This window comes from Monodelphis domestica, chromosome 2 (genome assembly GCF_027887165.1).
Source record: "Monodelphis domestica isolate mMonDom1 chromosome 2, mMonDom1.pri, whole genome shotgun sequence".
Lineage (NCBI taxonomy): Eukaryota > Metazoa > Chordata > Mammalia > Didelphimorphia > Didelphidae > Monodelphis > Monodelphis domestica.
Window position 1 is genome coordinate 249,603,113 of NC_077228.1, and position 14,304 is coordinate 249,617,416.

The 14,304-nt window shown below is 35.2% G+C and overlaps 1 protein-coding gene across 8 annotated transcripts in view; it reads left to right on the top strand.

Annotated features, from left to right (window-relative positions):
* Positions 1–14,304, top strand: part of ARHGAP44 (Rho GTPase activating protein 44) — a 179,707-nt gene that overhangs the window by 149,639 nt on the left and 15,764 nt on the right. For all 8 annotated transcript variants that reach the window (XM_056817464.1, XM_056817468.1, XM_007483375.2 and 5 more), the window contains one exon: positions 8,930–9,075. In XM_056817464.1, coding sequence (XP_056673442.1) covers positions 8,930–9,075 — 146 coding nt within the window. The remainder of the gene's footprint in view (positions 1–8,929; positions 9,076–14,304) is intronic.

The window sequence follows — 14,304 nt, forward strand, 5'->3', positions numbered from 1 at the left end:
CCTTCCAGAATATTCCAGGCCTTCTTATCCTTTAATCCTAATTGGGGCTCCATGATATTTGAATTATTTCTTTCTGGCTACTTGTAGTATTTTCTCCTTGGTCTGGTTGCTCTTGAACTTAGCTATGACATTCCTGGGAATTGTCATTTGGGGATTTATTGAAGGAGGTGATCTGTGAACTTTTTCAATTTCAATTTTATCTTTTTGTTCAAGAATATCTGGGTAGTATCCTTGGCTAAATTTCTTGTAATATGATATCTAAAGTTTTGGGTTTTTCTTTGGTCATGATTTTCAAGTAGTCCAATAATTCTCAAATTGTCTCCTGGGTCTGTTTTGCAGATACAGTTTTTTTTTTAACTTCATATTTTCTTCTATTTTTTCATTCTTTTGATATTGTTTCTTGATGTCTCATGAAGTTATCAGCTTCTATTTGCCCAAATCTAATTTTTAAAGTCTGAATTTCTTCCATGACCTTTTGATCCCCCTTTTCCATTTGATCCATTCTATTTTTCATCTCACTCTTTTTTCCAGTTGACCAGTTTTGCTTTGTAAGCTGTTATTTTCTTTTTTCATTGGTGTAATTTTTCACATTTTTCTTCCCATTTTCATTTGACCTGTCTTATTTTATTTTTGTTGGGGTTTTTTAGTTCTTTCAGAGCTTGAGATGAATTTGAATATGGCTGATTGGCTCTCACCATCCCCTGTTGGTTCTGTGCTTTGCTCTTTGTCCCCATAGAAACTTTCAAATGTCAAGTATTTCTTTTGCCATTTGCTCATTTTCCCAGTCTTTTTTTTTTGGACTATGGACTAGGAATTCTGAAAGCTAATAATTCTGTCTTCTCTTATCTACTGGTAACTTACAGGGTTTGGCACTGTGAGCTATTTTACTTGGGGGCTAGGTCTTCACCACAATAGGGCAGGCTTGCAAGGGCCCAGTGCAGTGGACTTCTGGGCCTCACAGTGGACCAGTGCCAGGGCCAGGGATTTCCAGGGATGGGTCTTAGGGCTCTTTTGTTGGTATTGTTGTGTCCTAGGATCCTGAAGTTAACTGATGCCTTATTGCTAAACCTGACACAGTGGGGGATAGGAGGGGGACTGCACTCCTCAGTGTGCAGTTTTGCTTCCAGTTCCCCCTTATCCTATGAAAACCAACTCTCTCTGGGTATCTTTCATGTTGTGTTCAACAGGCAAGCACCCTCACTCTGTCTTGATACTTTTGACTCCTATCATTTTTAGGTGCTTTTTAAAGATTGGTTTGAAGAATTGTCAGAGGAAGTTCAACTTTCACTGCTCCTAAACCACCATCTTGGCTCTGTCTCCCTTGCCCCCCCCCCAACTTTTCAAAATCTTCATTCTTAGTTAAAAGGAGTTGGGGTGGCATTTTTGATAAAGCAAAGAATGAATTCCAGATTTTCTTTCTCCTTTTATAATTTTCTTGGTTTTAAAATATTTCATTAATGCTTTTATTTTTTATATCAGTTATTTCTAGATATTACTTCTCCCACTCTCTAGTTAAGTGGAACCTCTAGAACCATATCTATGTAATTCTTATGTTTAGTGAGAAATCCTTACACTACCACTGCTCTTCCCCAATTATTTTGTATCTTGAATGAAGACTAGGTGATGACATTGCCTTAATATGGTAGCAAATACAATTGGCTTGTCCATAAGCCAAGACATTATAAAACATGCTGCCTGGCTAATCAGGATTTCTAATATCACTTCTAATTTTGTTAGCAGAATAGAATTAGTCCTGAAACTGTTATGGAGGAGAGCTTTGTGTTTTTTATAAAACAGTAAGGCTTTATTTTATGCAATCAATACAAACATTGCTATGATGCGGGCATGACATTATAAGAGAGAACTCTGAACAAAGATTGATATGGGAGCTAATGTTTGGTGAAAAACAAAGAAATGACTCAGACTAATGCTTCTCAGAATGAAAATGAGTGTGATTATGTGAACTGCTACAAGACTACACTCCTTGGGAAAATGACATGATTTACTATATAATTAAAATTATTTTTTTGTACACATTTTTCTGCCTTAATTTTTTTCAAATTGCCAATCATATATACTTAAATTTATGTATGTTGGATTCACATAAAACAAGGCCCTACCATTTTCACACATTTGTTTGTCAAAGCTATTTTCCCACCTAAAGCCTTATATTATTCTCTCAAATTCCTTAAGAAGATGGTAGTGTTAGTATTTTTTCTACATTTCATAGGTGAGGAAACCAGGATCATGATGTACTCAAGATTAGTGACAGAGCAAATTAGTGACAATAAATGTCCTAATCTGATGCACTTTCCCCACTGGCATGCTTCAGGTTCTTCCATTCAGAATTTTCAGGTTTCGTTTTCATTTTGAAAGGAAAGTAAAACCAAGTTCATAGATCATAAATCTGGAGCTTGATGGGACCTCACAGGTCATTTAACCCACCTTTTCATTTTTTTAAATAGGAAAATGATTCCCAGAATAAGTGACTTGTGCAATTTGAATCTAGGTCCTCTAACTCCAGTGTCAATTCTCTTTCCAGTATATGATATGGCCTCTTTCTTTCCAGGTGGCAGGAGGGACACCAAGGAATATCTCTTTAAAATTCAAAACAGGAATTATATATCAAATAGTATTTATTAAGGGCTTACTATATTTCTAAACTGTGCTTGATGTTGGGAATATAGAGACAAAAGCAAATCAGGCCTTACCCCAAAGGAGCTTATATATAAAGAAAAATGAATTTGATTTAAAAAGATAAATAAACTATCATTTACTTAAAGGTACCACAAATAATAAATTAATTTTGATACTTAACACATATATGCCAAATGGAACTGAACCTAAATATTTAAAACTAAAGCTAAGTAACATGGAGAAATAATGCATAGGCACCAGGGCCATATTTGAATTTTAGAAAAATTACCTTGGCAACTGAGAGGAGAAAGAATTGGAGTGCAGGGAGAGTTCTGAAACAGAAAAACCAATCCAAAAGTTATTGCAATAGTCCAGGTGTGAGGTGATGATAGCTTGCACCAATGGCCATGTGAGCAGAGAGACAGAATGTTGCCAGAGATGTTAGAAAAGTAGAATCAATGATTTGGTAATATTGTATATAAAGTCTGTAAGAGAGAAATGAGTATGACACTAAGGTTCTAAGCCTAGGTGATTAAGAAGATATAATGAAGCCCTTGACTGTAATAGGGAGGGTAGGAAGAGGGAAGGGTCTGAAAGAAAAGACACAACGTTCTACTTTAGAACTGTTGAGTTTGAAATGCCAATAAGATATTTCATTCGAAATGTCCAAAAGAAAGGTGGTAATGTGACACGAGTTCAGAAAGGAGTCCATGGGAGATGAGATCACCAAGTGAGATAGCCATAGGAGGACAATAAAAGAGGGCTCCTGGCAGAGCCTTGACAGATAACCCTGCCCTAGCCATACTCTCCATTTTACCCAATCTTGACAACTGTTTTTTTAAATGACCCAGCTATGATGTAAAACTCATCATTAAAGAATTTTAGAGCTGGAAATTAACTTAGAGATACAAATAACTCTCATTTTACAGGTGTCCAAATTGAATCTGAATTTAACATGCCTAAATTTTATGCATTTTTTCAAATGTGAGTCAATATACATTTCTTAAATACTTACTATGTGCTATTATGCACTGCCCTAAGTGTAGAGAATAAACATAAAAGCAGAAAGAAAAATAGCTCCTTCCTTCAGGGAATTTAATGTCTTTTTTTCTTCTTTTACATTTAATTTTTATTTAATTTTTTCTCCATTACATGTAAACAAAAATTTTTAAATATTTAAAAAATTTTTGAGTTCCAAATTCTCTTCCTCCTGCCTCCTTGAGAAGGCAAGCAATTTGATATAGAATATACTTTGTGCAATCATAAAAAATATTGTCGTGTTAGCTTTGTAGCAAAAGAAGAGAGGAAAAAACACAAAAAGAAAGTAAAAATTATGCTTTGATTTGCATTCAGACTCCATCAGCTCTTTTTCTGGAGATTGATATCATCTCTCATTACAAGTCCTTTGAAACAGTTTGGACCACAGTATTGCTAAAAATAGCTAGTCAATCATATTTGATCATTGTACAATATTGTTAATTTAGAAAATGTTCTTATTTCACTTCTTTGACAACAATAGTGTTCAATCAAAATCATAAATCACAACTTATTCATTTCCCTCAATTTCATCCCCTCAATTTCTAATTCTTTGACACCACAAAAAAGAGGTGCTATAATATATTTTTTTTCATATGAGTCCTTTTCCTTTTTCAGTGATCTTTTGGGGGTCCAGACCTGTTAGTGGTATTGCTGGGTCAAAGTTAGCATAGTTTTATAGTCCCTTGGGCATATTTCCAAATTGCATTGCAGAAAGCATTAATATCCCAATTATCCCACACCCCTACCAAAAACTGTCATTTTCTTTTTCTGGCATATTAGTCAATCTGATAGGTATGAGGTGGTAGCTCAGAGTTACTTTAATTTGCAATTCTTCAATTGATATCAATTTAGAATTTTTTTCATATGTCTGTAACTTTTATTTCTTTTTCTGAAAACTGCTTGTTCATATTCTTTGATCATTTATCAATGCAAGGAATGACTTGTTTTCATATAAATTTGACTCAGTTCTCGTTAACCCCCCCCCCTCCATTTCCTGCTTTTCTTATAATCTTAACTGCATTGGTTTTGTTTGTGCAAAACCTTTTTAGTTTCATTTAATCAAAAATGACCCATTTTATACCTCATAATGCACCTAGTTTCTGCCCAACTGCTTTCCAGTTTTCCCAGCAGTTTTTGTCAGTGATTATTTGTCACAATAAATTGGATTTGGGGGTTTGTAAAACAATAGATAACTATGACCATTTACTACTATTTGTAAATGTATATGTATTTGCACCTAATCTATTCCATTTCTTAAGCCAGTACCAGATTGTTTTGAATATGACAACTTTATAATATAGTTTGAGATTTGGTGCTGATAGACCACTTTCCTTCACATTTTTTTCATTAATTTCCTTGCTATTCTTGACATTTTGTTCTTCCAGATGAATTTTGTTATTATTTTTCTAGCTCTATTAAATAATTTTTGGAAATTTGATTGATAGGTCAGTGACCTATCAATTAGGAAGCTAATTTAGGTAGAATTATAATTTTTATTATATTGATTCAGCCTACCAATGAGCAATTTATGTTTTTCCAATTTTTTTTTTACCATTTTTAAAACTCAAAAAAAAAATATGCTGGCAATTGGATACATTGTGAGAAGATGGTGGAAAAGGGTCTTACCCTCCTAAAACCCCCACACATAACCAAGAATAACTATAAAATCAACATTAAAAGCCACAAAATAAATAGGCGTCCCAAGTGAAGCTGACCAGCTAAAGACAACTAGGAAGAAAGGTTTCTGACAGCGCTATGCTCTAGAGGCAGAAGCAGAAAAAAAAACAGAGGGAATCTACAAAGCAGCACTCAAGGTTCAGGGAATGGAATGTACCAAAATGGTAGTGGAATAGACCAGGATGAGGCAGGGTGGAATATCTATCATTCATGTATATGAATGTTCATGTATATACATGTATGTATGTATGTATGTATGTATGTATCTATCCATCTACCACAGAGAATGGGATGAGGGGGTGAAGGGCTAGGAGTACTAGAATCCAACTCTCAATAGACCTGGAATAAAGAGTGAACAATATAAACAATTAGAAGTATAAAAATTTTCTTAATGTACAGAGAAACAGGAGGGAAGGCAGAATGGTTAAGGATGGGACTGGGAGTCCCCTTAGAAGACTGAGAGAATAAGCAAAGGAAAGTTGGGTTAAGAGAAAGGGGAATAAGAAAAGAGAGAGGAAAGAGGGATGCCTAAAAGGAAGTACTTATCAAAAGGTAGGGGAGGTTACATGAGGGGATAAAGGAATCAAGAAGCAGATGGGTACAACTGGGGTATAAGGAAAGGATTATGGAAAGAGCGATCAGATTAAGAATTACAAGGTAAGAGAGAAGGGATAAGGGAAAGGTGGCCCAATTTGGAAGTAAAAGGGTAAGTGAAGAGAATAAGGGAGGCTTTTTGGGAAGGGATTTGAAATTGGTCAAAGGAAATTGGACATCTGAGGAGAGATAGGACAAAAAGAAAGGAAGAAGGTGACAAACAGCAAGAAGGAACAGAATAGATGGAAATGCACAGCTAGTAACTATAACATTGACTGTAAAGGGTTGCATTCACACCTGGAAAGGAAATGAAGAACAGAAACAATAAAAAACCAAGACCTGACCATATGGTGTCTACAAAAAACACACTGAAAATGAGAGTGAAAGTGAGGAGTAGAGTATATACTGTGCTTCAGCTCATGCAGAGAAGGCAGGGGTAGCAGTCATGATCTCTGACAGAGATCTGGCTAAAATGGATATAATTGCAAGGGATGAATAGGGTGACAATATTATGTTGTATGTATGTGTATGTGTGTAAATATGAATAATAAAGCATTATCAATGTTGGATCTGTATATACCAAGTATTATAGCATCCAGATTTTTAAAGGAAAACAAGATAGATGGAAATAGCAAAATAATAACACTGGTGGACCATAATTTTCCCCCTCTCAGAACCAGATAAATATAACCAAAAAATAAATAAGAAGATGAATAAAACATTAAATAAGGTAAGTAAGATAGATATCTAGAGAACCCACATACACCTACATGAGGTTAGTGGCAGATCTAAGTCTGAGCATATACATAATTCAAACATAGTTTCTGATGGGACAATAGTGACTTAGAGAGCGTATTGTGCAAAAAAAGGTCTTCCTTCAATACTCATACTATGGAGGTAATCCTTTATCCCTAAAGACTTGTGACACTGGAACAAAAGTTCTACTTGATATGACCAAGCTGGAAAGACTTGTTTTGGAAATAATATGGTTCTGGCAACAGGAACTGCCCAAGGAACAATTTAGTAAAATAAGGCCCTGGTAATAAATGCTAATAGAGAATCAAGTGGATTAACATGATTAAATGTTGATAAGAACATGGAAAAACATGCCTAACATTACACTGCAAGAGCAACTATGAATTTTTTTCTTTTAGAAAACAAGATGGAAATACCCATGCTTATTGACTTAAAGATCTCATTACTAAGGTTAGACCTTAAGGGCATTATTGAGATGGTAAAAAGCTATGTATGTATGAAAATATTCATGGAAGCTTTGTTCTGACAAAAAAAAAACTGGAAATAACATAAATGCAATAAATGGTGAAAATGACTAAATAGATTGTAATATTTGAATTTAATGGGTTGCATTATGTTATTAGAAATGACAAATATTGGAAATATTAAGAAAATGAGGGAAATATATGAAGAAAAGAAAAGAGAATAAGAATAATACAGACCATAATTATATATTTTTAAAACAGTCACAAAATCAAGAAACAAAAGTAAAACAAATCCAAAGGGAACTTAAAAGCAAAGGACATTTATATTAGCATAAATATATAATTTACATCTTTTAAAACAAATTGTAAACAATGTGGAATTTTTCGTTTTGCATATGATTTTTTTTGGTGGTGGTAAGTATATAATTAAAAATATGTATGTGTATATAAATATGCCACAGGCTTAGAAGGTAGTTCTCAGAAACATATTTCAGCAGTTTGTGAATCAAATGTGAAGGAGTTTGGACCTTCAAGACAAATCATGAGGACAACACTAAATTGGATGTATAAGTTCTGATATGTTTCCTACAATATAAATTATTTTTATAGTCATAATTCATGCGGGTTTCTTCTTAATAAATAACAAATAGACTCAATAGGGAAACACTTTTTTTTCCTCTTTTTTTCTACTGGTTCCTCAAAAAAATAAACTTTTATTCTTTTATTTATTTTTTATGCTTGGTAAATATTTGTAGCACAAATATTTCATCCAGTTGGCCAGATTCTTATTATAGCTTCCTGAGACTGGCAAGTCCTTCTTTACTTCTGGTTATCACTATCTTTCCCATTGCCCAGAAAGACATTTTATATACACACACACATGTACATACATATATACACATACATATATATATATATACATACATATATATATGTGTGTGTGTGTATGATGTTGTTGTATATATGTTGATACCTTCTCTAGTGTGTGAACAAGAGGAGGTAAGGGAATTATGTTGTACTAATAACAAATAAAATTTTAAAAGAAATTAAATTTTTCTTAAAAAGTGTTCAGGGATTGATTTTGAAATTTCATTTACCTAACTGAAAATATTTTTAAATGTTTCAACCCCAGGGATTACTGAGTGCCAGAGAATGGAGAGGGATTAAAGAATTCTTAAACAGGTTCCTACTTCTATGTATTTTTTATCTCTTCAAGGGGTACATTTTGTTCCATTGTACACTCTCCCAAAATACATTTATTAGAATAAATGATATCTGACCTTTTCCCCCCCATGAGACCTAGGAGTATCAGAGGTGGCTCCTGTTCAACAATATATATAGTACATTGTTTATCAGTTTATGGAAGGAAAAGAACTGAAACATCCATGATTTTCAGCCTTAGACTTATTGGCAACATCCACTAAATAATCAAATATGTCAATTTTCTCAATTTTCAAGGCACTGTAGTTGGAGCAGAAGATAGAAAGATGAATAAGACATAATCCATGCCTTCTAAAAGCTTATAGTTTGGTTGGTGAAACTTGTTGGAAAGACTAAAAATATAAGTGCCACATTAGTGGTACATCCTAGTATGTGCTATTGAAGTTCAGAGAAGGGAGAATCTTTTGATTCGTTGAACTGGCCAGTAAAGACTTTCCCTATTAAGTGAGATTTGTTTTGTGCCTTGAAAAATGATCACTATTTTTCATTAGATAGAGGTGGTTTTAATAAGCTTATGTTTTCACTTGTTTTTCATGTTTCAGCACTTTACAAAGCAAGGAGCTTTCTCCAGGGTCTGGGCAAAAGGAGAGTCAAAGTTCCAGTCATGGAGTCCTCTGTGTCAGTACACAGCAGATGACTACTCTCAGCCAGCTAGCCACAGATCAGAGCCCTCACACAGTCCGGAAAGGTATTTTCTTTTTTGTCTATTTTCTCATTCGTTGTTTGAGTTACGTATCGTTTTAAACTTTCTTTAAACCTAGCACACAAAGGCAACAGCTGTGGGGCTACCTAGGGTTTCAGTCTATAATTTGAATTTGAAAAGTACTATGCCCTATACTTGAATTCATATATATTTACATAACCTTAGATGAATTTATTCACTTCCAGCACATATTCTATAGACAAATCTAGCAGGACACAAGAACCTTCTTTCCCTTAACTTTTTTCACCTACTCCTAGTAGAACCTTGCAAGGTAGTGGACATTATTCATTTCTACCAAGACTTGAGTGTTAACGGGAATACACATGGGAACTATTGTGATATTGTGTCAGACAAGGGTTCCATTTTTGGCAGTGGTACCAAGAGACATATTGTAAAAAGACTTTACTCTCTTTGAAGTCAATTTCCAAGGTTAGAGTTGTACTCTACATTAACCTTTGATAAATTGCTAATAAGTTATTTTAGGTCCATGATTCAGTAATTTAGCCAAACTTTTTTTTTCTGGATGAATTGATGTTTTAAAATTATATTGCTTCAGATTAAACTCCATACATTTATAACCTATAAAATAAAAATTCAATTCAATTGAGAAGCAGTGTTGTATAGAGGGTAAAGAGCTGACTTTGGAGTCAGGAAGACCACCTGGTTTCAAGTATGAAACCTGTTAGTGGTAGGGCAGTTGCCACTCTTCATTAGTAGAGATAATTTCTTTGTTGGGAGCTATACACTGACAAAATTGTAAGGTCATTCAAAAATAAAATAATACTTTTATTTGCATTACATTTACTCATTTTAGGTTTCAAAGCCTTGTTGGTATGAGGATTTGTTGAAATTGTTTGATTCCATGTTATCCAGAATCCTCTTTATTCGAGTTTTGGGCTTCATCTTTTGGAGCTGAAGATCTCTATGATTTTTACTGAATTCTTATTCAACTGCTTCCACTTTATCTTCAACATTTGACTTTATCCTTTCTTAGAGTTTCTCAGTTTGTATCTTTAGAATCTATGTTTGAATTCACTATAATTTTAGACAAGAGTAGCTGTAGCAGTGTAGCATGTCTTCAAAGAAACTTCTGAATGTCCATGACACAAAGTAGGACTTTTGTGCACTTGCAAAATCAACAGGGCCTTTCATTTCACAAAAGAGCAGCATCCTATGTAGATTTACCCCCTTTCATAACCAAATTTGTAGAAAACTTCCTCACCTCTAACTTACTTCATATTTGTAATCTCTCCAATAATCTCTTTAGTGCTAAATCAATGGTCTTCCCCATTCTCCATTCTCATTTTTTTAAATGTTTCTATGGGGCAGCTGGATAACTCAGTGGATTGAGAGCCAGGCCTAGAGACAGGAGGTCCTAAGTATAATCTGGCCTCATTCACTTCCCAGCTGTGTGACCCTGGGCAAGTCACTTAAGCCCCATTGCCTAGCCCTTACCACTCTTCTGCCTTGGAATCAATACACAGTAATGATTCTAAGATGGAAGGGTTTTTAAAAAAATGTTTCTACATTTAACACTACCTACCACTTAATTTTGGATAATTTCTCCTCTCTGGGTTTTTAAGACACTGTTTTGTCATGGTAATTTTCTTATCAATCTGATTCTCTTCTTCCTTTTCCTTTCCCTGGATCATCCTCTATGTTTCATCTTCCATGGGTTCATTATCCCAAAAATATAGAATTGCATTGGTCCATTACAGCAGCCTTATAATTGGTCTCCCTGCATACCCACTCCAATTTCTCTCCCACCCAACCTTAACTCTGCTGCCAAATTCAGTGGTTCCCTGTTGCCTCTAGGATAAAATACAAATTCCTCTATTTTGAATTTTAAAGCCCTTCACAATATGACTCCACCCTATCCAATTACACTTCATATATTCCCTTTCAAAAACTATGTTCCACTATGCCCAGAGAGCACTAAAAGACTATCTGCCCTTTGATCCAGCCATAGCACAGCTGAGTTTGTACCCCAAAGAGATAATAAGGAAAAAGACTTGTACAAGAATATTCATAGCTCTGCTTTTTGTGGTGGCAAAAAATTGAAAAACGAGGTGATGCCTTCCAATTGAGGAATGGCTGAACAAATTGTGGTATATGTTGGTGATGGAATAATATTGTGCTTAAAGGAATAATAAACTGGAGGAATTCCATGTGAACTGGAATGATCTCCAGGAATTGATGCAGAGTGAGAGGAGCAGAGAGAACGATGTACACAGATACTGATACACTGTGGTAAAATCAAATGTAATGGACTTCTCTACTATTAGCAATGCAATGATCCAGAACTATTCAGAGGGACATATAAGAAAGAACACTATCCACATTCAGAGGAAGAACTGTGGGAAAAGAAACACAGGAAAAAAAAAAACAACTGCTTGAACACATGGATCGATGGGGCTATGACTGGGGAAATAGAGTCTAAAAGATCACCCTAGTGCAAATATTAATAATATGGAAATAGGTCTTAATCAATGACACATGTTAAACCCAGTGGAATTATGCACTACATATGGAAAGGGGGTGGGAGGAGGGGAGGGAAAGAACCTAAGACTTGTAACCATGGAAAAATATTCTAAATCATCTAATTAAATAAATATTTTTAAAAAACCAACTATGTCCCAGATAATCTGGTCCTATTTGCTTTCCCCTGTAGACATATTCCTGCCTCAATTCTGTGCCTTTGCATAAGGTGCACTCATACTTAGGAGTATTCTCTAGACTCACTTCCATCTCTTAGAACTTCTAGGCTTGGCTTGACTCAAGTGCCACATGCTTCAAAAGGCATGCATTTCCCCCACCAAATCACTTTGTATTTTTAAAATAAATCTTTTATTTATTTATTTATTTATCTGTGAACATATCATATTTCCCTTACTTACTCCCACCCCTCAACCTCCTGCCAGTAGAATACTCTTAGAGGTCAGAATACTTTTCTTTTGCACTTGTATTCCTGGCATCTAGCACAATGCTGGCGTCGTATATGATTTTTAAAGTATGATTAACTGATTTGTAAAATAATTTACAGAATTAGTTTTTCCACTACTAATCTCTAAGGAATTGTCATTTTTATTTCTCAGTGTTTGTAGCCACTTACCTATATTTAGTGAAATTTCACTATTTTCCTATGACTCAGTTTTTTTAACATTTAGTATGGAATCTTATCTATTTTTTTAGTCTTCCTAAATTAGATGCATTTTTTGTTCCTTGTTCATATTCTTACTTAGTTCATCAAGGAACTCTAAATTTACCAAATCTGAAAGATATCACACAGTTGTAGAGAAACACTTCTTTTTTTATTTTGGAAATTAATCACATTTCATTGAACAAATATTTTATAATACATTCCAGTAACTCGCTTAGTGTAAAAGCAAATGAGACTTGTTACTAAGGACAAGATTAAATATATTTACTTTCTTTAGATTCTGAAATAATTTGTACTAGGAAAAACAATTATGTAATTAAAAATAAACATTTCTTTACCTACTCATCCAATAGCACAGTGGATAGAGCACTAGTCCTAGAGTCATAAAGACCCGAGTTCAAATCCAGCCTTAAGATATGAGCTATGTGATCCTGGGCAAGTCACTTAAACTTTGGTTACATCATTTTCTTTAATTTAAAAATTAGGATACTAGGAGGTGGAGTCAAGATGGCAGCATAGAGGCAGTGAAAGTTCAGACCTCTGAAAACTCTTCCTCACCTATTAAAAACAAAAATGCTTCTAGGAGACTGAAAACAAAATCTAACAACAGGACATTGCTAAGGAACCCTCTTGCTGGACTCAACTAAAATGTCCACCCCGCAAAAGCCTAAACAGTCAGGTGTAAGGGAAAGTAAGAAGGAAGGTCCTAGGATCCCTTCCCCACCTAGAGTACTGAGCCTCCAGCGGTGGCTGGAATCTCTGGGCCAGCAAGGACCCTAATCCAGAGGGAGTACCTTGTGGGCACAGCTGTGCCTGGTTCAGGATTTTGAACACAGGCTGTGGAGAGGCAGCTGGAGGAGAAGCTCAGAGAAGAAAGCCCAATCACAGACACTCCATATTGCCCCCACTCCCTTCCTGAAGTTTTGACCTCAGGGCACATCCAGCTTTGCAAGATCAACTCCACCTTGGCTTCATCTTATCAATAGGGCAGATAAGAACCCTTCAGAGGACAGGGAAGCTCAAGCTCCAATACCCCTTCCCCCCCCCCCCCCCACTGATTCCACTGAGAAACTGCTGACTAAACTCCAAGGGCTACAGCTGCAATTACTACAGAACACATTAATAACAAGGTGGGAAGCCCACCTCATTTTCAGCTTCTGCTGACAGCTGTGGAATATCTGGCCTCAGGGCTCAACCTGACCAATCAGCAGAGCAGAGAAGCCCCTTCAGCACAGATAGCCCAAACCCACAGATCCAGCACATAATTAAAGGAGTAAGACTATATATAGGCAACTACAAGGGGGAAAGAAGAAGGAAATATGAACAAACAACATAAAAAGAAAAAAGAAATTACAATTGACAGTTTCTATCTAGGCAATGAACAAAGAGCAAATGAAACAGAGGAGGATAAAGGAATGCCAAGCAAAAATACTGAAACTCCAGCAAATTGAACACAGGCTTTGGAAGAACTCAAAATACAATTCAAAAAACAATTAAGAGAGGCTGAAGACAACTGGGAAAAGAACTTAAAAAGCAAGATAAGTCATCTGGAAACAGAGGCACTTGAACTAAAATGAGAAAATAGTGTCTTGAAAGTCAAAATTAACCAGCTTGAAAATGAGACAAAGGAGATGAAAGATGATCTCCAAAGAATATCAGACTAGAAAGAGGATGCCCAGAAAGCCAGGGACAAAATTCAGTCTTTAAAAACTAGAATACAACAACTAGAAGCAAAAGACATTACAAGGCAGTAGGAAACTATAAAACAAAATCAAAAGAATGAAAAAATTGAGGAAAATATGAAACACCTCTTCCACAAAATGTAAGATTAAGAAAACAGGTTGAGGAGAGACAACTTAAGAATCTTTGGTCTACCAAAAGATCATGGCAAAAGAAAAATCCCATACATCATACTACAGGAAATTATCCAAGAAAACTGCCCCAAAAATCTAGAACAAGAGGTAAAGGTTGAGATTGAAAGAATTCACAGATCACCTCCTGTACTTAATCTCAACTGACAATACCCAGGAATGTTATAGCCAAATTCAAGAACT